At 35.7% G+C, this 24,235-nt stretch overlaps 1 protein-coding gene across 1 annotated transcript; it reads left to right on the top strand.

Moving 5' to 3' along the window:
- Positions 1-17,286: 17,286 nt before the first annotated feature.
- LOC111912670 (uncharacterized) lies at positions 17,287-22,864 on the top strand. The gene is made up of 9 exons (XM_023908410.2): positions 17,287-17,409; positions 19,733-19,861; positions 20,023-20,133; positions 20,396-20,464; positions 21,700-21,750; positions 22,027-22,089; positions 22,251-22,341; positions 22,433-22,537; positions 22,651-22,864. The coding sequence occupies exons 1-9, from the start codon at positions 17,287-17,289 to the stop codon at positions 22,740-22,742; spliced, it is 834 nt and encodes a 277-aa protein (XP_023764178.1). The 3' UTR covers positions 22,743-22,864.
- Positions 22,865-24,235: the final 1,371 nt, after the last annotated feature.

The raw sequence follows: 24,235 nt of genomic DNA, 5'->3' as shown, positions 1-24,235 counted from the left end.
TCCCTTATTTCCTACTAGTATGAAATGTAGTCTTCCTAGTATGAAATGTAGTCTTCTACCAAGACCCGAATGTTTTGCTATAAAAATGATAGTTTTTCCTTCCTTTTTGACTATTACTAACAATACTTAGTCTAACTCATCGTTTATGTGAATGTATCACAAAACAAAGGTATAGGAATAATGTAATCATGTAATTGTTATCCTTTTGTATTAGGATTAACACGACATCGCAATTTGCAAAATGTATAACCTTTGAACATCCGTAGATTGTTCAATTTTCCTCTGTAGCTACAGTAGGTTTAAGGAAGGGTTAGTCCCGTAAAGGTACACCTAGTATAAGTATTAACCGTAGGCATCCGTAGATGGTCATTTACCTCTGTAGCGAACAGTAGGCTAAAGGAATGGTTAGTCCCGTAAAGGTACCCCTAGTATAAGTAATAACCGTAGGCATCCATAAATGTTCATCTACCACTGTTGCTAACATGTGGGTTTCGGAATGGTTAGTCCCGTCTAGATATCACGTTGAACTGGGATAGGTAGGACAATTTACACAGAAGGTACTAATAAATCATCCTAGTGAATCGAGATACAAGTATTCATGTAAGTGTAACAGGTAAATGTATCTATGTGAAGGTATTCATGTAAGGTATTCATGTAAGCGTATTCATGTAAGCGTATTCATGTAACATGTAATGTATAGTATAGACTCATGAATGAACTGAATCTGATGTAATTCCTTGTAATAGGAATAATGTTTTGTATCTTCTAACTATCCCTATAATAGTTAACTGGATGGTAATTGGTTGTCCAAGGAGGTTTATACACCCTTGCTACACAAGAGTGTGGGAAACTGAATGAAGGATGAAAACTATAACATCAATACATATATAAGAACATAAGTGTATAGATATAGTTTTGTTCAAGAAGGTATAAATGGTTTTGTAAGACAGCTAAGAGTTGTGAACAATAATTAACAATGACTTGATGTCATTTTAATAAGCATTTCAAAATTAATACTTTTGTTACCAAGGTATTTTAAGATAGAAAACCATTTCATGCATCACATTTTGAAGTATGTGAAATCTGCTGGATGAAAACATAGTTATAAAATACATATGAGTGATTTAATAACATACTGTTTTCTACTTGTATTCCCCCCATTAAAGCATTTAAAATCATTTAAAACATTGATTAAGGGGTATGAACTCACATGCAACGAGTGGATTGGATTGAAGTGTCAGATACTGAGCTAGGTGACAAATGGAGACTTGTACACACGCACGAGTCTAGTTATCATATAATGAACATATATATAACTAATTAGCCAATTTATAACAAATAAATTAAGTTGGGACACTGTAGAACCTGAAAACACTTTGTTTCAAGTGTTAAAGATCACAAGGGTTGCATCCAAGTGTTTGTAGGGAAAAGCTAGAGTCTTTGGAGTTCAAGGGTAAACTCCTTTGGAGTTTACGGTTTTAATGACCATTACCCAAGGAGTTTATGGCAGTAAACTCAAGGGTTTATGGTCATAAACTCTACACCTTATGACCATATGTTGTTTTGAGGTTTTACAAGTCGTTTGAAGCATTTGTACTTTGTGGTTAGGCCTTAAGAAGGGACTAGGGCAACAAAACACTCCTTTGAGGAGTTTACGGCCTCATGGTCATTTCCCTTTGGGTTTACCACCTTAAACCCATATAGAAATTGGTATTGCTATGTTTTCAAGTCCTTAACTCATCAAGGTAATTGTCTAGGTTAGTTTTTAGGCCTAAGGAAGGAATATGGCCCAAATAAACACACTTTAAGGTGCTTACGGTTTTGGGAGATTCCCAAACCGTAAACACATAAAAGTGTTGGACTTTGGTGTTTTTCAAGGCTTAAACACATCAAGGGAAGGTTCAAACATATCAAAGAAGGCTTAAACATCCAACTAGGGCTTAGATTAAGGACTTAGGCATACTTTGGTGCCTTTCTTGGTGTTTACGGTCCAAGAACATTGTTGGACCGTGAACACCTTATTCCTTGTGTTCTTGACATATTTTCTTGATGCTAACATGTAATACTAACTTAATAAGACTCAAGGATGGAAGTACTTACTATAAGGAAGCTTGAAATATGCTAAAAGTCCAAGAACACTTAGTGTGTGTTCTTGGTGTTTTTGGAAATCTAATCAAAACACAAAAATGAATGGATGAATAGATGCACAAACACTAGATTAAGTGTTATATCAATTTGGAATGGCTAGAATACTTACAAGTTTGAAGATCTTGATTTAATTCTAGGATGACACTTGAGAGTGTTTCTTGAGTTTACTCTTTTAGGATGAAAAATGAAAAGTGACTAATTTGAGGAGTAAACTCATGCTTATGCATGAGTTCAGGATTTTTGGATGATTTTCCAGCCCAAACATAAAAGTTTGGCCGCGAACTTCTAAGACACGAGGTGTTTGCGGTTTTTAAATTTCAAAACCCGAGACGACACTTTCTTTCACTCGTTCGTTTAAAGAATAATATTAAAATAATCAAACGAACTTTAAATTTGTTAACATAAGAAATAATGACATTAACTTATAATAAGAAGTGATTGACTTTTAGGGTTTGACCGAATGAAAATTCCGGGTTGTGACAATTTCTTTAGAAATACTATTATGGGACAAAATTTGTAGTTATAAATAAACTTAATTTTTAAAATAAGCATAAATAAAAATGTCTTTTCTGACCATGAAGTTGAGGATGTCACACACAGGATTAGGATGAGATAGCCTAAGAACTCTTGGTACAACATAATCGCATGTTTCTTGTCTGATTAATTGCTTTCGAGTAGGAAGTACTGTTGGATGTTTATTTTTTCGTTACTATGTGTGATTACATATTCTTTTGGTGTTACACAGTAAATCTTACACTTTGGGGTAGTCTATGTTCTTGGTTCCATGGTTTCTTTTGTTTATAGGCATGAGTATGAGTTGATATAAGACTATAGTCAATCTATAGCACTTATAGGTTAATATAGGACAACGATTAGACTTTAGCATTCATGTTGCATGGATTAAGGACCTCAGTTCGGTTGTAGCCTCAAGAGGCTAAGTAGCGGAGGCATGTTATGTTTGGTAGATGTTAGGGGATGATGACTAGGTTCCTTCAGGTCAGTTGGATGATGGTTGCAATCCTACAAGCCCACTGAGTTGTCGATCGTGAGTCTTTAGACCCTATGGGTAATGATGACAAGAACATTTGTATAGCGTAGTCCTTGTAGTTGGATAGTGTCACAAAATATCGTGAACATGCATGTATGCAATTTGCTCGAACATCAGTTGTGTTCTGATGTGGGCAGACTAATTAGAGACTTGCGAGAAGGATATTGGCGACCTAGTTCTCTTTATGATTGGATGGGTTGGAGAGTAAGAGCCTTGTCAAGAGTCAGTTACCAGTGCTAGAGTATTGGTTCTATAAGTTTTCGAATAGAAGGTCCACTTCAGTATCCTTCAACATTTTTCAGAATGTTGAACGCCTAAAATAGGTAGAAATACCACTTACAATCTATAATCGTGTGTGTTTAAACGACATACCGTAGAATGATGTCATATGGACACGAAGACAAAACCATATACCATAAGCCTTTTCTTGGGCCAGGTTCTAGAATACGGATTCTTTCAAGTTACTATAGATAGATTGCCCTAGGTACTCACTTTATAGTAAGTTGACAATGTTCCTCGTCGAAGGAATAACTCGACATCTTACGTTAGGAAGTGATCATCGTTTGTAGAATGCCAAATTTTTAAGTTCAGACTGACGAATTTCCAGTTTTCTAAGACTTCACAAGGAATTTGAGGATATGTTTGAGATAAAAAAAGGTTTGTAGTGGAATAAGGGTAGATGGGTGGAATCTATGTGCTAGATTTGGCTATGTTCCAAGTTGGTCTTGAGAACTCCAATAAGATGGTGCGTCGTCATTGTCTTAAGGTGTGCTAAGAGTTGGATTTCAGAGAAAATATCTTCGAAAGTGGGGTAGTGTTATATCACCCATTTTAACTTTATATTATAATTTAGTATAAGCATATATTTACAAAATTTAGAGTGTAAATACATTTCGTTTTAGCCAATGTATTCCGTATAGAAATTATAGTAGATGAACATACGAATCCGTGGATATCAAGAATATAAAAAATGGGGTTCGTATGAAGAAGTTATGATTTTTCAAAGATACAAAGTGTCCAATATTTGTCTAAAATTATAAAGTAAAGAATGATAAAAATGGAGTCCGTATGAGAAAGTAACTATTTATCAAAGAAAACAAGAAAATAGTTGGCATAGTCACGTGGCAGCACCAGGGCTAGGCACTGCACCTACCACCAGGACACGCGGCAACTTTAGAGGCCTGTCCCACCAACTACCAAAGGTGCAACGCACCTTCGAATGGATGTGATGCACCCTCCAAACCAGCATATATGTAAGAGCCTTTCCCTCATCATTTCTTGCACCATTTTCTCTCTGGAATTTCTCTCACCCTCAAGCATTTTGGTCTCACATGATTCTACTTCTCATTCTATAGTTTTAGTAGTATCAGTAGCGAAACGTTGGAGGTTTCGAAAAGATAAAAAATAAGGGACAGAGTTCTACTTGCGAATTTTTGGAGAACGTTAGTCGAGTATGTTACAATTTTGCTTAAGTATAACTGATAAGAAGAATGTTGGATTAGGTGTCTAAGCCCATAACTATAATTGGTATATACTTTAATTGATAGTAGCACAATTCTTTTGGGTTGCCCTCAAACCTAGCAATTGGACAGGATTACTTTTAGAGAGAGAGATTAATTAATTATCAAATTAATAAATTAAAATAAATAGTTTATTAATATATTATGAAAATAATATATTAATTATAAAAGTTGTTATTTAATTAATAATTGATCAGATTTTAATTGGAATTAATTTTGGGATTAATAGAATTAATTAAAAATGTTGGGTCTAAAGTGCAATTGTTGAATAGTTGAACAAAAATGCTCCACATCCTTCCACCATAGGGGTGGACAGTTTTGGGGGAATATTTTAGAGTTTCTAGAATATCTCATGTTGGTAAATATGGAATGAGATAAATACCAGATTTGAAATATTAATTTAATATTCAAATTAAGATTATCTAGTGTTTTCTTGGAGCACTATTTTAAGACCCTCAACTCTTGTAATTTTGGATGCTCATACCTTCATAGAGATAGCTGAAGTTCTCCCTCTCCTCTCCTCTCTCTATCGTCTTCCTTATTCCTCTCTTTATAGTCTTCCTTATTGCTGGTTTGGGTGTGAGCTATTAGAGGCAACAATTGTGGTGCTTGCTTCCAAAGGATTTACAAGTGAAGGATTCTTGTTATTTGCTACAATAACAACAAGGTATGTTAACCAAAATCCTATTTTGATTTTCGAAATATACCTAGGGTTTCTAGGGTTTCTTATTTTACGTTCTTAGTTATAGTTTCAATAGTGAAAACATAGATCCTTAGGTTGCATGTGAACCTAAGGGTTTTAAGTTTATTTGTTTTGTGTAAAACCTATTAGTGGTATAAGAGCATTTGGTTTGTTTTCAATTGAATTGTTATACTTGAGGAATTTGATCAATTAGGCTTTATAGAAACTAAACCCTAAAAGGCAAAGAATTTCTACTAGGGTTAGGGTTTTTCGAAACCCTACGTCTTTCCCCTTGGATTTTAAAATTAGGGTTAAGGTTTTGAAACCCTAGCTTCCTCCCCAAGTTTTTGAAATTTTCTAAGGTTGTTAGGGTTTCCTATTTTAGATAATTGTTGGTTTAATTTGATTAGAAGGGATAATTATAAAATTAGACAACTCCTACACCCTAATTTTGAAAAATTAGAGAGTTACAATTAGGATTAAATTATATGATTAATTAATTAGTTAATCCTTATTTGATTTAACGTTTTAATTAATTGTTAATTATTAAATAAATATTAAATCAATTTTTGGTTTACTTTAAATTTAAATTAATTGATTATTAATTTTCGAAGTTTAAAAAAATTAAATAAATCTAGTCTTTTGAAAAGCTTAAAATACACCTTTTATATATTATTATTATTATTATTATTATTATTATTATTATTATTATTATTATTATTATTATTATTAATTGTTAATATACTATATGTATAAGACTCAGTCAATCGAATCGCTAGTAAGGAAACTGCCTATAAAATCGTAGTTGAATGAATGTCCACTCTCACTCACTGCTTCCTTGATTAGTGGATGGTCGTTAGCAGAACGGATTTGATATGACAACTAAATCTCATTAAAAGTATAATGCTATTAAAAGTACTAGAACCTTTTATTTAAAATCCTAAATCTAGTTACTTTAGGAAAAATGTGAATTAGTATGCTAACCCATGAAATTGCACATTACACTTTATAAGTCGTTAGTGGAGTGTGTGTAGTTAACCAACACACTACCAGGGACTAATAAAGAGTTGTAATGGGTATCTCATAGATTATAATTGTTGATGGAGCATGAGTGGTTTACCAGCACATCAATTGGGATGATAAATGACAATGAGGTTGCCAAGCACATTTGCATGGTTATTCACATCTTGTTTGTGATCCTCAGTATCTCAGTCACAAATAGAAGAACATAATTTGAGATTAAGCATGCCATTAAATAGTTTTAATGAATCTCAAACGACCTAGGAATTTCACTTAATTTCATTTATTTTCTAATGAAATTGGTAAATATTCATTTACCTACCTTTATAAAATTTACAATTAGATTACGACATCCCTTTTCTAAGTTATGAATTATATAGTTGGTTCCTAGCCTTAATATTTTATTTTGGGTTTCTAAATTAAGGATTATTCTTGTTTAAATAAAACTACCTTCTTTTTATAGACGTCTACTCCAATTGATGCTTTTGCTTCTTCCTCCTCCAACCACCATAACTTCTCGTTGTTGTCAATCTCCTAAAAGGTGACATTGGATGGCACCAACTAAAATGACTAGATGCGCAACATCAAAATGGCCCTTCGTTTCAAGAACAAGGAATATGTCTTTGAGAAGGAACTAAAAGAAATCAACGAAGAGAAGTCACTCCTGAAGAATTAGCCTCATACAAGAAACACTGCGATGCTGCGACAAAAGTTTCTTGCATCATGGTCGCCACTATGACCCCTGCGTTGCAAAGATTTTGTGAGGACAACTAGCCTTATGAGATGAACAAGTACCTTGTAGAAACATTCCATAAGCGAGCTCTTCAAGAAAAGTATGATGTAGTCAAAGCCCTCATGGCATGCAAGATGAAGTAGGGAGAATCTATATGTAGCCATGTGCAGAGAATGCAATGATACGTGGAGCGCCTTGTTAGGCTAAATGTGCATTTTGATGAAGAGTTGGCTATTGATATAGTCATAAACTCCTTACTAGGTTATTATAATTAGTTCATTCTGACCTATCATTTGAACAACATTGAGACCACCTTGGCTTAATTACACAACCTACTACAGATAACTGAAGCAGGAATGAAGGGAAAATGTTCGACCTCTACTCCTGCTAGTGCTCCCATTCTAGCTATTGGACAAAGAAAGGACAAAAAGTGGAGAGGTCCTCCTAAACAAAATTGGAAAGGAAAATGTCATGTTGGGTCGTCAAGCAATGGACCCAAAGAAAAGACCAGTTCTGACATTCCTCACACTTCTGATCCCAAATAGGTTACTTTCTTTTACTGCAATGATAAGGGGCATTGGAAACAAAGCTGCCCAAAGTATCTGCAAGGCATCAAGGATGGCAAAGTGAAGCCATCTTCTACGGGTATATATATATTATTTTATCTAATAAATCATCATCTTCTCATTCTTGGGTCCTTGATATATGATGTGGATTTCACATTTGTTTTGATTTATAGGGTCTAAGAGAAAGTGAGGAGGTGAAGCATGTAAGAATGAACCTGATCATGGGGAATAGGTGATCATCTCCTATTACCATGATTGGAGTTTATAGTCTATTGCTTAGTAGTGGTGTTTGTTTAGATTTAATAAGTTGTTGGTACTCTTCATAGATGACACGTTACATTATTTCTTTTCATGCTTTATTCAGACAAGGTTTTAGATATTCATTTAATGATTTGAATGGTTGTATTTCTTCTTATAAAAATGATGTTTTTATATTTGAAGATTTACCTTGTGATGGTGTGTATGAAACTGTGACATGTGTTGATAATTTAGGAAATACTGTTTTAAATATTGATTCGTCTAATGGTGCAGCCAAAGCGTGCTTATGGCATTGTCGTCTTGGACATATTAACAAGAAACACATCTACCAACTCCAAAACGGTGGAGTATTGGAATCATTTGACCTAAGGCCAGATGAAACATGAGAATCTTGTCTTTTGGGATAGATGAAAAAAAATTACCTTTCACTTGATCTTGTGAAGGATGTGAAGTTCTATTGGATCTCATACATACAAATCTATGTGGACCCTTCTGATCATCCACAAGGGATGCTAATCGATTCTATGTGACTTTTACAAATGATTATAACAGATATGGTTATATCTACTTAAGTAAGAATAATTCAAAAACCTTTAAAAGTTCAAAGAGTTTAAAACATGAAGTCGAGAATCAGTTGGGCAAGAAGATAAAAATGCTTAGATCTGATAAAGGTAGAGAGTATCTTAGTATTGAGTTCAACGACCATCTAAAGTAATGAAAAATAGTTTAATAATTGACTCCTCCTATGACACTACAATTAAATGGTGTGGCTGAGAGGCATAATCATACCTTGTTGGACATGGTTCGTTCCATGATTAGTCGTGTTTCTCTTCCTATTCACTTTTAGAGGTATTCCTTAGAGACAGCTGCCCACATCCTCAATATTGTCCCTACAAAGAAGGTTTCCAAAACACCTCACGAGATGTGTACATGGAAAGTAACCTCATTAGCACATATCAAAAAGTCAGAGGTTATGAAGATTTCGTGAGAAGAGAGACTCATGACAAGCTAATAGCTAGATGTGAGAAGTATATTTTTATTAGTTACCCAAAGCAGTCATTTGGATATTTTTTCTACAGACCTAGTGGAATGTGGTCTTTTAGCATGATGAGGAGTCTTTCAAGAGAGAGAGAGAGAGCTCATATTCAAATAGGATAGTACGAGTACCATTGACCTTTAAGAAATTCAAGAGTCAACTAGTGAAGGAACCTTATGTTGGATTAGTGTCTAAGCCTGTAACTATATTTGGTATGTACTTGACCCGGTTGTGCATGGTCCTTTTGGGTTGCCTTCACCAAAGCAACTCGACAAGGTAATTTAAGGAGAGAGAGAGAGAGAGAGAGAGAGAGAGAGAGAGAGAGAATATTATGGTTTATTAATATATTATAAGAATAATATATTAAAGGAGAAATCATATTTATTTAATTAGTATTAGTCATAAATTAATTAAGAATTAATCTGGTGACTAAAAGAGATTAATTAAATAAAGGGGCATAAACTGTCAAATGTGTGATAGTTGAGTTTGGGGCTAGGAAACCTAATGGACTAAGGGGGACGAAATTATGATGAAGGATCATCATATTTTCGTCCAAGGCCTCAATTCCAGAAGGTTCCTTGGGCTGCTTGGTGGCTAAGCTGTCCATTAGGGTTTAGACTGAAACCCTAGCAGCCTATAGTATAAATATGTCCCCTAGGCTATGAAAACCGGCTACACTTGATTTCAAGTGAACCTTAGGGCTGATTTTAGTATCTCACACCCTCTCTCATATTGCCTTTTTGCTTGTGGGGTTTGTGAACCATGAGAGGAGTTACAAGTGTGACTCTAAGCTCAAGATTAAAAAGACTACAAGGATTTGAAGCCATTTGAAAGAGGTAAAACACTTAGATATGTTTTTATGATGTTCTTTTCGAATTTTATATGATATATCTAGGGTTGCAAGTCTTGTATTCAAAGCATGTACAATAGATAAACCTAGATCCAAGCATTAGGGTTTCTATGAGCACATAGGATTGTTCTTATGCATGAAACCTATCAGTGGTATCAGACACATGATTGGTTTAAGTTGTATGTGATGCTTTAACTATTTGCTTGCTTAAAATCATGTTTTCTTGCCTCTGCCCGACTCAACTCGGCGAGTCAGTATCTGGACTCGGCGAGTTGGCCTTACTAGGCGAGTCTATGCGTTTGGTAGAGGATATTTCGTGATTTTGTTGCTGTTTTGTCATGGAATTAATGCCTAAATCGTTTTTGTAGTATAAAATCCGAATTTTATAATATTTGAATGATTATCCCTGCCAAAACAATACATAATTTGAAATCTTTTAAATATTAGTTGTTTATATGATAAATATGGATTATTTAAATTATTTGGTAATTATCTTATGACTAAAATTGGATTAGGTCAAATATAGATAATTATGAAATTAATTGTTTAATTTAAATTATTTGTTATTTGATCCCTTTTGTTTTGAAAAGTTCAAAACTTGTCCTCAGGTTTTGAAATTTAAATTTTAGGATTAAAAGTTTAATTTTGAGTAATTTAAATTTCAAACCCTTAGAATTTTACAAGTTTAAAATTCAACCCTATACTATTATATAATTACAAGCTTAACTAATATATATATATATATATATATATATATATATATATATATATATATATATATATATGTGTGTGTGTGTGTGTGTGTGTGTGTGTAACTTAAAGTGCTAGTCTTACTGTTAGTAGGACTCATTCACAAAGCCGGTCTATAAGGTGGGTATAAGGTTGTTGCCTATAAAATGTAGCTTAATGGGTGTACAGTCACACCCATCGCTTACTTGACTGGTGGAGGGTCGTTAGCCGAACGGGTAGGATAGGGTAATCCTCTCCTCATTAAAAGTATAATGAAAGATACAAAGTAAATAGAATGTTTTACAAATTCCCAATCTTAGTTACTTTAGGGTAAAATGTGAAAATGATTCTAATCCATGGAATTACACTTTGTACCCTTTTCAAACATTAGTGGAGAGTGTGTGGTTAGCCGGAACACTAATTTGGGGTTGACATTGGTAGCAAAGGGTGGCTTGATGTTTGTCATAGATCAATGGAGCGTGTGTGGTTTACCGACACATTGATTAGGTGATAGAGACATTGAGTGCACGATGTTGATTCACATGGTTATTCACAACTTGTTTGCCATCCTCGGTATCCCAGTCACAAATTTGAAGTGCATATCGAGATTTAAACATGCCATTGAAAAGTTCAATGAATCTCAAAGATCTATGAGTTTTCAAATACATTTAAAACTTAATCTTTTTTTTTCGTTTTTCATGGTGATAATTAGTGAATCATCATTCACTTACCTTCAAATTATTTACTTTTAGAGTACGATGTCTCTTTCTAAGTTGTAAATAATGTTGTTGGGTCCTAGCCCTAATTTTTCATTTGGGTGTTTAATTAGGGACTCATTTTCTAATCAAACTTTGTTCCTTTCTTTTTCAGATGTCTGCATACAAGAACAACAACGCTTCTGGGTCATTCTTGTTGATGAACCTACGTCAAAAGGTGACATTTGATGGGTCAAACTTCAACGAGTGGATGATCACATGCTATGAGGACAAAGAATATGTGCTCGATGAAAAGCTTGAAAAGATCATCCTAGATGTTGCTACTCCGGAAGAGTTGGCCGCCTTTGAGGCCCACGAGCGTGATGCCATGAAAGTTCATTGCATCATGTTGGCCACCATGAACCTCGAACTCCAAAAGTCCTATCAGGACATGTATCCGTATGAAATGCACCAAGATTTTATGGACAAGTACCACCAGAGTGCAAGGCAAGAGTGCTATGAGATCATTACTAACATGATCACCGCTAAGATGGGGAGTGGAGAATCCCTAACCTCTTATTTGCAGAAAATGCAGAGGTATGTTGATCGTCTTCTCAAACTTATTGTTAAGTTTGATAAGGATTTGGATATCGACATAATCCTCCACTCCTTGCCTTCCTGTTACAACCAGTTCAGAATGACCTACCACAAGAATAAGGAAGAGGTCTCCTTGAGCAAGCTCCCAAGATTATTGAGGACTGCTGAGAGCAACCTCAAAGACAAAGATGTTGCACCGTCCCCTGCTGTGGCTGCTTCTGTGATGGCAATTGGCCAAGGGATGTGAAAGAAGAGGAAGGATCCCTCAAAGAGCCACCAAAAGGGAAAGTCCCATGATGGTTCATCCTCTAGTGGGACCAAATCAGGCCCTGCTAAACCCTCCTCTGATCCCAAGGAAGTAGAGTGCTTCTATTGCCACGAAAAGGGCAACTGGAAACGAAGTTGTGCCAATTATCTGTCAGACATAAAGGATGGGAAGATAAAGCCCACCTTTGCAGGTATGTATTCTATTAAATCTAATAACTCATCATTTGCTATTTCATGGGTTCTTGATACAGGGTGTGGTTTCCACATTTGTTCTGATTTGCAGGGCCTAAGAAGAAGTAGGGAAGTGGAGCATGGAAAGATGAACTTGGTTACGGGGAACAGAATATCGTCGCCTGTGACCAAAGTCGGAGTTTATTCTTTGGTGTTGAGTAATGGGTTAAGGCTAGATTTAAATAATTGTTGCTATTTGCTAGATATGGCAAGAAACATCATTTCATTTCATGGATTATTTAGACAAGGTTTCAGATATTCTTTTGATAATAGTAATGGTTCTATTAATGTTTATTTGAATGGTGTCTTTTATTTCAATGCATTACCTTGTAATGGGATTTATGAATCTGTGATGGTTGTTGATAGTTTACGAAATGATTTTTTGAATATTGATTCGTCTACTAGTCTAGATAAGGCATGCTTGTGGCATTGTCGCCTTGGCCATGTCAACAAGAAACGCACAACCCAACTCCAAAAGGATGGAGTGTTGGAGTCATTTGACCTTAAGGACGATGACGTGTGTAAATCTTGTTTGCTTGGGAAGATGACCAAGTCACCCTTCACTGGTACTTATGAGAGGGGTGAGGGTCTATTGGATCTCATACACACTGATGTGTGTGGTCCCTTTAGATCCACCAAAAGGGATGCTTGCCGCTTCTACGTGACTTTTACAGATGATTAATAATGAAGTGGAGAATCAGCTGGGCGGGAAAATCAAGATGCTTCGGTCGGACCGAGGAGGAGAGTACCTAAGTCTTGAGTTTCATGACTATCTAAAAGAATGCAGAATTGTTTCTCAATTGACGCCTTCGAGGACACCACAATTGAATGGTGTAGCTGAGAGAGGTAATCGGACCTTGTTGGACATGGTTCGTTCGATGATGAGTTGGGCTTTGTTACCAATAGATTTATGGGGTTATGCCTTAGAGACCGCCGCCCATATCCTTAATTTAGTTCCCACCAAGAAGGTTGCCAAAACACCTCACGATATGTGGACATGGAAAGCTCCCTCATTGGCACATATAAAGGTTTGGGGTTGCGATGCTTTCGTAAGACGAGAGACTCACGACAAGCTCGAACCTCGTTGTGAGAAGTGTTATTTCATCGGCTATCCACAAAAGTCTTTTGGCTATCTCTTCTATAGACCAAGTGACAATGTTGTCTTTGTTGCTAGAAGAGGAGTGCTCCGAGAAAGGGAATTAATAAGCCAAGAGGATAGTGGTAGGCAAATTGATCTTGAAGAGATTCAAGAGCAAAGAGATGAAGGAACCTCTAACACTGGCACTCAACTTGAGGAGGAAACTCCTGCTGAACCCGTTGATGAGTCCTTACCTCTTAGACGTTCTAGTAGGGTTAGTGTTCAACCCCAGTTTTATGGTTTTCATATTAATATTGAAGGAGATATGTTTATTAGTGATGAAACACTGATAAATTTGGAGAAACCTAGCAGCTACAAGGAAGCCATGGCAGGCCCGGAGTCTGCTAAATGGAAAGAGGCTATGGATAGCGAGATTCAGTCCATGTATGACAACCAAGTTTGGCATTTGGTTCATAATGTACCGGGTCGTAAGATAGTCGGGTGCATGTGGATCTTCAAGAAGAAGACAGACATGGATGGGAAAGTGCACACTTATAAAGCACGATTGGTTGCAAAAGGATTTACTCAAACTCTTGGAGTTTACTATGATGAGACTTTTTCACCAGTTGCTAAAATAAAGTCTATTAGGGTAATGCTTGCAATAACTGCGTTTCATGATTATGAAATATGATAAATAGACGTGAAAACCGCTTTCCTTAATGGAAAGTTGGTTGAGGATGTGTACATGAATCAGTCAGAGGGTTTTGTCGATGCGAAGCATCCAAATAGAGTGTGCAAGCTTGAGAAATCCATTTATGGATTGAAGCAAGCGTCTCGCAGGTGGAATCCTTGCTTTGATGAAAAGGTCAAAGAGTTTGGTTTTCTACGAAGCAAAGATCAGTCGTGTGTATATGTCAAAGCCAGTGGGAGTATAGTGAGCTTCCTCGTATTGTATGTCGATGACATACTGCTCAAAGGAAACGACGTCCCAACCTTGTAGGAGGTTAAGTCCTGGCTTGGGAAGTGTTTCGCTATGAAGGACCTCAGAGAGGCTGCTTATAATCTGGGGATAAGAATAGTAAGAAACAGGGAAAAGAGACTGATAGGACTCAGTCAGGATACATATTTGGATAAGGTACTAAAGCGTTTTAGTATGGAAAATTCAAAGAAAGGGGAGTTGCCAATCCAAAGTAATACCAAGCTGAGTAAGACTCAGAGCCCGAGTATAGAGGCAGAGATAGCTGATATGAGCTGAGTACCTTACGCTTCCGCAGTTGGCTCGATCATGTATGCTATTACTTGTACTCGCCCTGATGTGGCCTTCGCTTTGAGCATGGTCAGCAGATATCAAGGGAATCCTGGTAGAGCTCATTGGATTGTAGTTAAGAATATTCTTAAGTACCTGTGAAGGACCAAGGAATGGTTTCTAGTCCTCGGTGGGAGTGATGACTTAAGGGTACGAGGGTACAGTGACGCTAGTTTTCATACGGATTGGGACAATTATCGATCACAGGCGGGTTGGGTCTTTACCCTTAACGGAGGAGCAGTGACTTGGAAAAGTTCCAAATAGGAGACTGTAGTTGACTCAACATGTGAGTCGGAGTACATTGCAGCAAGTGAAGCATCAAAAGAGGCTATATGGTTGAAGAACTTAATTAGAGACCTTGGAGTTGTGCCATCCATAAAGGAGCCCATGGAGATTTTCTGTGATAATGAAGGAGCGGTTGCCTTAACAAAGGGACCAAGGGATCACGGTAGATCCAGACATATCGACAGAAAGTACCATTTTATCAGACATCGGGTAGAAGAGGGAATCCTCGTTGTGAAGAGGGTATCATAAGAAGAAAACCCAATAGATCCCCTTACGAAGGGACTGAGCAGGGTTAAGCACTTGCAGCATGCTAGAAGCATTAGGCTAAAGGATGATATAAGTTTGGATTAGATAGGAAACGTGTAATAGATATTTTGTACTTAACATTTGATGAATAAATAAAGTTGTGTTATTTATGAGTAAAGATACTATCTTGTGTTGGTTATTTATCTATTCTTTTTTGTTTTGTATGTTTTGACTTCCGGAATAATAAGATTATTCAAACAGTCCACAGTCGTTCATCTTTTGGAAGTAGATGTGAATGAAGACTGTCATGGATTTGTTTGTAGTTTGTCTAAAAGGTTTTGGGCATAGCAAAAGTTTTCTACAAAGTTCATGAGTGCTTATGAATTGTGATTTGAGCAATGGAGTAAACTCGCGTTTGCTGGTATCACTTCGTGGTGTTTAACCTTAAATGATCGCAAAGTGATAATATGATATAGTCTTAAAACTTAGAGATATGGTTGTTATTTGCTATTTGGTTGTGCATTGATGATGTGTAAACGCATTAGTAACTTGATGTTATAAAACACATTGTTGTGCATGATTTATTTGGTAAATAATAGATGCATATGAGTCGAAGTTGATATGTTCCTTTTATTCTATGAGAATAAAGGTGATATCTTGGCCACTCGATGATTTGGTTTGACTTATGTGTCGGGCCCGGTCAGAATGAAGTTGATGTGTTCAACTAAATTCTATGTCGAACAAATAAGAGATCGAGGAACAAATGTTGGACAATGAGTATTGTTAGCATGATATCTAGAATAGAGGATTATACGATCCCTCATCTGAAGGACGAGTTACTGATCAGAGTTGACAGCGACGTGTAAGAGCTATGATTGCTAATCGGATCCTGAAGTCATATGTGAGATATAGTCACTAGACTTATCCAAGTGGGAGACTATTGGATTAGTGTCTAAGCCCGTAACTATATTTGGTATGTACTTGACCCGGTTGTGCATGGTCCTTTTGGGTTGCCTTCACCAAAGCAACTCGACAAGGTAATTTAAGGAGAGAGAGAAAGAGAGAGAGAGAGAGAGAGAGAGAGAATATTATGGTTTATTAATATATTATAAGAATAATATATTAAAGGAGAAATCATATTTATTTAATTAGTATTAGTCATAAATTAATTAAGAATTAATCTGGTGACTAAAAGAGATTAATTAAATAAAGGGGCATAAACTGTCAAATGTGTGATAGTTGAGTTTGGGGCTAGGAAACCTAATGGACTAAGGGGGACGAAATTATGATGAAGGATCATCATATTTTCGTCCAAGGCCTCAATTCCAGAAGGTTCCTTGGGCTGCTTGGTGGCTAAGCTGTCCATTAGGGTTTAGACTGAAACCCTAGCAGCCTACAGTATAAATATGTCCCCTAGGCTATGAAAACCGGCTACACTTGATTTCAAGTGAACCTTAGGGCTGATTTTAGTATCTCTCACCCTCTCTCATATTGCCTTTTTGCTTGTGGGGTTTGTGAACCATGAGAGGAGTTACAAGTGTGACTCTAAGCTCAAGATTAAGAAGACTACAAGGATTTGAAGCCATTTGAAAGAGGTAAAACACTTAGATATGTTTTTATGATGTTATTTTCGAATTTTATATGATAGATCTAGGGTTGCAAGTCTTAGATTCAAAGCATGTACAATAGATAAACCTAGATCCAAGCATTAGGGTTTCTATGAGCACATAGGATTGTTCTTATGCATGAAACCCATCACCTTAGACGATACTAGCACTCAACCAGAGGAAGAAGTTCATGTTGAACCGATAGACAAGTCATTACCTCTTATGCATTCCAGTAGAGTTAGCATGTCACCTGAGTTCTATGGCTTCCATATTACTACAGATGGTGACATGTTTGTCAGTGATAGGGCACTGATAAATTTGGGTGAGTCGACTAGCTACAAGGAAGCAATGGTAGGCCCTGAGGCTGCTAAATGGAAAGAGGCAATGGACAACGAGATTAAGTCGATTTTTGACAAACAAGTTTGGAATTGCGTGGATAATGTACCAGGTCGAAAGACAGTTGAGTGCAAATGGATACTCAAGAAGAAGACCAACATAGATGGAAAGGTACACACTTTCAAAGCTCGACTAGTTGCGAAGGGATTCATTTAAACCTAGGGGTTGACTATGACGAGTCCTTCTCACCAGTAGTCAAGATAAAATCTATTAGGATAATGCTAGCCAAAGCTGCCTTTCATGACTATGAAATTTGGCAGATGAATGCCAAAACCGCTTTCCTTAGTGGGAAGTTGGTTGAAGATGTTTACATGAGTAAGCTAGAGGGTTTTGTAGATGCAAAGTTTCCAAATAGAATGTCCAAGCTTGAGAAATCCATCTATGGATTGAAACAAGCATCTCGCAGCTGGAATCTTTGCTTCCATTAGAAATTCAAAGAGTTTGGTTTCTCTAGGAGTTAAGATGAATCTTGTGTGTATATCAAAGCTAGTTGGAGTATAGTGAATTTTATGGTGTTGTATGTCGATGACATAGTACTCATGGGAAATGACATTCCAGCCTTCGAAGAAGTTAAGTCTTGGCTTGGAAAGTGTTTTCCCATGAAAGACCCTAGAGAAGCAGCCTATATTCTCTAGATAAGAATCGTTACAGATAGAAAGAAGAGACTAAATAGACTTAGTTAAAGTACATACTCGGATAAATTACTAAATAGGTTTAGTATGGAAAATTCCAAGAAAGGAGAGCTACATATCTAGAGCAATACCAAATTAAGTAAGACTCAAAGCCCTAGTACAGATGAAGAGATAGTTTATATGAGTCGGCTACCTTGCTTTTCGGTTGTAGGGTCGATCTTGTACGCTATGACATGAACTCTCCCTGATGTGTCCTTTGCCTTGAGCATGGTCAGTAACTATAAGGTAAATCCTAATAAAGCTCATTAGATAGCGGTTAAGAACATTCTCAAGTATTTACAGAGGACGAAGGACATGCTTCTAGTCCTTGGTGGCAGTGATACGTTGAGAGTGAGTGCCACTACAAGAAAAATACCCTTTTACGACGCACAAAACATGACACTCATTGATCTATGTTACACAAAAGAGAGTGACATTAAAAAAGTGCCATCTCTTCAAAAAATTTAAGGATTTAGGTCACGCATTATTGCGTGCCCTTAATTTAGTGTTATAAGAAAAAAAAATTAAAAACACGGAGGGCACCGTATCTTAAACGCGTGTCCTCTATGAGTGTCGCTTTATAATTTTAATGAACGTGCGTTTATTAGATAGGAGGAAATGAAATCCCCAAAATTTTGAAAACCCACCTTGTTCTTTTCTACCTTTTTTCTATCTTTCATCTTCACAATCGATTCTCTCCTCTCCCTCCTCTCCAATCCGCTTCTCCCCTACTCCTGACCTTACTTGTTAATCGTCTCATCGGATCTCTGCTCTATTGTCTCTCTGAAGATCAAGAAATTTCAAGCCCTAGTCTCCCTCTGAGGCAGAGACGAAAAGAGAAAGAAATATGAAGAATGCACCTATCGTTGTTACGACTTATGATGCTTCTTAAAGCTTTTGATAAGAACACTGAATCAGATGCTTCTCAAAGTTTTTTATAAGCACCCCGTCGGCTTTGCATACCGGAAATCGACCCACATCCTCAAATTAGGGTTTTTTTTTCATCCCTCAAATTACGACCCACATCCTCCATAGATCGATCCTTATTGCTTCATTTCTCACAAGAAATTGAACACTTTACATTCATAGGGCAACAAAATCAACTATTTCTGGAACTTGGGTTTCGGTTCCTATTGAAATTGAAGGGTTTCTGGTCACCACGATCAAAGGGTTAGGGTCTTGTTTGTCAATGAATGCTCACAGGGCCACGGAAGCTAGGGTTTTTGGGCAAAGCTAGAATCGATCTTGTCTCGTTCCTTCGGAATCACGAAGACGCTGATTGCCATGGAGTGTAGACGTGGTTAACAGAAGACGAGGTAACATGAGAGAAATCTGGAAATTAGGTAAAAACGATAACTAGTCTTCATTCACGCTCCTCTCCAAGCTAATTGAGTTCCATTTTTTTCTTATCTGACTTGCTTGACCATAGTAATGGTTAGTAGAGTTCCACTTTTTTCTTATTCCTTGCTTCCACTTCATTTAGTGGTGTTTGGAACTATGGTTGATTTGTAATTTTTGCTTCTTGGATTATGAAATCGATTCCTCATGGTTTAAATTGTGGTATTCCCTATTAGTAATTAGATTTTTTTTTTGCTCATGTCAATTAATTAGTTTCAGTGAAAACATTAAGTAATCATAATCGAAATAATCCAACCCATCTAACTCTGTGGACTTTTCTTTTATTCATGTAACATGGAGTTACATGAATTATGAACAACTGTGAATTATTATAATTGATATCTGAATCCTTCAATGGTGGATAGAGGAACTCCAGCAGCTTTCCAGATCACATATTTGTCAAATATAACAAAGCTCCCAGTCCTATTGAAGCTAATAATGGCATGGAGGGTAGAGGTGGAAAGATGAAATTGAACAACATTGATTTGAACATGGTGTCCTAAGGTCGAGAAGATTTATGGCCTTAGAAATCAGTATGTGACAGCTACAAAAATGATTCTCCAATTATGTGATCCCATTTGTGAAAAAAAAAAACAATATTTTAACAAATTTTATATAAAAAAGCTAACTATTTTTGTATATTGACACTTGACAGAACAGTGAGGCTATGGTATCCATTGACATGCATGCAGGGCTATCTGAAGTTCTTGAGCTTGATGACAAATATGCTAGTCCAATTCACATAGCTGCAGATCTGCTTTCTCAGGTTGCTTTTCAGATAGCCGGTTATTCCTATTAATCACTAGTATTATTTATGTAAAATGATGGTGTGATGTTATTTTAATCATGAAATGACCAAGTAATGGTAGAGGTTAGTTTTTCTTTTTCTATTCTATTTTCAGTTTATTTTTTATAATATGTTTTTGACTTTTAACAACTTGAATCTTGTTGGTTTTCAATTCTCAGACGATTACTTGTTCTCATTAGTATTAATTGTCATTGCTAATGTGTTGAATTATTTTATGCAGTTGTCAACTGTCATGGTTGAATACGGAATGGAGTTGTATTCTGAATTGTGCACAGTTACATATGAGCCTGTTAGAACCATTCATGGCATTCAGAAAAGTTATGCTTCAAATTTTATGCTATAAGGACTATACTGTCCAACATCTTTAGGAAATTTGTACACCAAATGATAAGAATCATTCTCATGGAAATCCAGATATTACAAGTGAGAAAATATTGCCCTAGTCATGCTAGTCATCGTGTAATGCTCCCTCATCGCGAAATTAAAAAATTTCACATCCACTGATTAATTTAAACACGAAAAAACTAATATATTGGTGTATTTATTTTATTTAGATTACTTATCACTAGTGAACTAGGTCCATGTGTATTTCTTATCACTAATAAACTAGAGTAAATTACAGAAATGGTCCCTGTTGTTTGGTTAAATTTTCAATTTGATCCTTAAGTTTAAAATTTGATAGGTTACATCCCTAAAGTTTGTTAAAATTACACTGCGAGTGCTTATATGACCAAATTATTTTTCCTTTCTTTTTTCTTTTTCTTTTAACAATTTATATATATATATATATATATATATAATTATTTTTATTTTTTAAATCAATTATCTAAATTATATAAAATCATATTATTATTATTATTATTATTTATTGCTTTATTTATTTATTTTTATTTTTGTCGTTCTTTCATTTTTCATGTTGCGCCAATTGCTAAGTGTGCCAGGTCATACTAAAAAATGCAACAACAATTCCATTTGAAGTCAGATTTGATTTCCAATTTCGTGTGTCTCCCAAGATTAATTCTGGACCCTGTATATCCAGGACACAAGTTTCCTCTTCCTCTACATTTAGCAGAATCTGGTCTCCGATAAGATGGCGTCCATTAGGGAGCACTTCCCTATGGAGTTAAGCTTATAGAATTTCCATTATTCTTTCTAATTAAAGTAAGACTGGACATTTGAGGTCATTTGTCTGTTACCATTCTCTTCTAAGTAGTCATCCTTTTCGTTGTTGTGTGTCTGTGCATGATGTGTGTTGGCCTTCTGCTGGGACTGGGAGGGTAAACAAGGGATCAAATTTATATATTCATGATGTTAATATTGCTGACAAGATAAAGAACCAAGATCAGTCAAATAAGAGGTGTATTCACCTGATTACATTAAGTAATCCTTTAATAGTGAAAAAACTATTTACCAGTTGAAGTATCTGTCATGATTGAGAGTGGTGGAGTTTCACGTAGCATGTATTTTATACGATTGTGACGTTTTTATTTATTTATTTATTTATTTATTTTTAACTTTTTTCAGGCTCAACTAAGTGTTAAACCAAGAAAAGAAGGCCGACTAAAAGTAACTGGTGTGATTTGGAAGTTATCTGATTCAATGGCTGGATTTTACGCTTTTGAACCGGATTTAATAAAAAATTGAATTTCTAAAGGAAGAAGGAAAGCTAAATAGAATACAAATAAACTTGAATTTTTGGTTATCAAGGTTCATACTCTCTCTCTCTCTCTGTCTCTCTCTTTAAATTATGCAAATTGAAACCACATTGCTATTTTTAATTTTTAATTTAAATTATTTTTTCTCTTTCCAGAGTCTACCCAGACTTGAGGGTATTATTAATAACCTCCCAAGTTCAAACCAACATCTTGTGAAATCCACGCACACAAAGGTGATAGGGTGAAAGTTCATTACCGGGTGAGTTAGTAGATACATCTACATAGCTATTTCCTTTCTTTCTCCATCCCATCCCATCCCCCCTCTTCTCTGAGTTATTATCTCAGTTTTCTGTATCACTTAATGAATGATTGTATTTGTATGCATATCTTTGAACATTCTTTTAAGCTCTCGTTTTGCAGGGGAAACGTACTGATGGAACTATATTCGATTCCAGCTTTGAAAGGGGTGACCCAATTGAATTCGAACTTGGTACTGGTCAGGTGATAAAAGGTATAAAACCATATGATATGACCCAATTTGATTCTTGTGAAATTTGATTCTTATATATATTATGGAAGTTAACAAAAATAATGTATTCCAGGATGGGATCAAGGACTATTGGGAATGTGTGTTGGGGAGAAATGTAAGTTGAAGATACCTTCAAAGCTGGGGTATGGAGACCAGGGTTCACCACCTACTATCCCAGGTACGTAATGATTCCTCATCCTTTTTGAGCATATTTATTTTATAGGGAAAATGTGTTTTGATTTAATGGGGAAAAATATTAATAAATTGAAGAAATTAATTTTTGATAAACAGGTGGGGCTACACTTATATTTAATACGGAGCTTGTTGCTGTCAATGACAAAGGATCAGATGGAGGAGACACCAATAACAACAGTGAGCTATGAGTATGATCACAAGAATCCAGATCATGACCTTTTAGTAGGAGGAGAGAATTATTCTAGATTTGATACTGTAATTTTGTTCCCTAGTATCTTCAAAAACAAAACATATATGTCTTGTACAAGTATTTGGGACACCATTTTAACTCCTTGTTTCACTTAGGTTGAATTGACGAGGTTAGAGAACTTAATATTGATATTTTAGAGCAATTCAGAAAACTAAACAAAAAGACTTTTGTTTTTATTTAATATGTTAATTAGAGTTAATATATTATTAAACATATCTTGTTCGAAGGATAATAGCAGCAAACTTGAAGAACTACCCGAGCATGTTTTCTAAAGAAAAGGGAAGGAGAGTTGGTTCAAGAAAAGGTTGAGGTTAAGAAGCTTGCAAGTTTTCTAAAGCAGGTTAGTAATAGTATTTCATTATTTTCTAAAGCAGGCTAGTGAACAATCTCATGGCCCTATGATTGAACCTTCAAATGACATCTCTAGACTTATGTTTGTGTATTTCAGGATTGGGCCAATGAACTCTGAAATCAAGCAACGAAAGGTTGTAAAAAGCATAGAAAGCATGCAATATTAACTAACCCTTTACCTTTATCTGTATCTTTATTTGTATCTGTACCTGTTATTTTATTGATGGTTGTGTGTCGGATTGACAGTTAATGTTGGGTACGGTTGAGGCTGGAGAAGAACTGATGCCACATAGGATTCCGGTTGACACGTCACCTAATTAGCAACTGCACATGAAGAAGCTGGGAATTATAGAGTGGGAATTAGGACACATACTGATTTATCCCCTTCTACAAATGAGTTTACTTTCTTACCCTTTTACCAATGAATTTACATTATTATTCTTTTTTTTACAACTGATTTTACCTTCTTACCCTTTACGGTTATCCAGGAGTTGGATGCATTTTATATCCCATCATCTTAATCTTAACTTGGTTGACTTTGTTTATCAGTTTGTAACTTGTGGTTTGATTTGGTTTCATAATATTCATAGTAAGTTAGATTTTGATATGGAGCTACTTTCCAAACTCGAAAGTAAACAGGTGAGTTACTTGTGTTTGTAATTGTATGATATGTATATATATATATATATATATATATATATATATATATATATATATATATATATTTATACATTTATAGGAAATAAGATGGAATAAGTGGTTGTGGTTGTGTACAAATACTGTGCATATAAAATTTTATAAAATTGTAAATGTGGTGCAAGGGTAGTTCGAAATATTTGCATCTGGTTTCAGGGGTTACTCAAGGAAAATGCAAATGGTAGCAAATACTGGGCATATGGAGGTGACTTTGGAGATACACCAAATGACTTAAATTTCTGCCTAAATGGTCTCATATGGCCTGATCGGATTCCTCATCCTGCTCTAAATGGTGATTACTATAATTTATTTGCTTAGTATTTAGGTTTTTGTTTAGTTATTTCCAACAAAAATGTTTCCATGATGAATCTTTTGGTAGAGACA

Source organism: Lactuca sativa, chromosome 8 (assembly GCF_002870075.4).
Source record: "Lactuca sativa cultivar Salinas chromosome 8, Lsat_Salinas_v11, whole genome shotgun sequence".
NCBI classification, from domain to species: Eukaryota; Viridiplantae; Streptophyta; class Magnoliopsida; order Asterales; family Asteraceae; genus Lactuca; species Lactuca sativa.
This window is presented reverse-complemented; position numbering and strand designations above follow the sequence as displayed.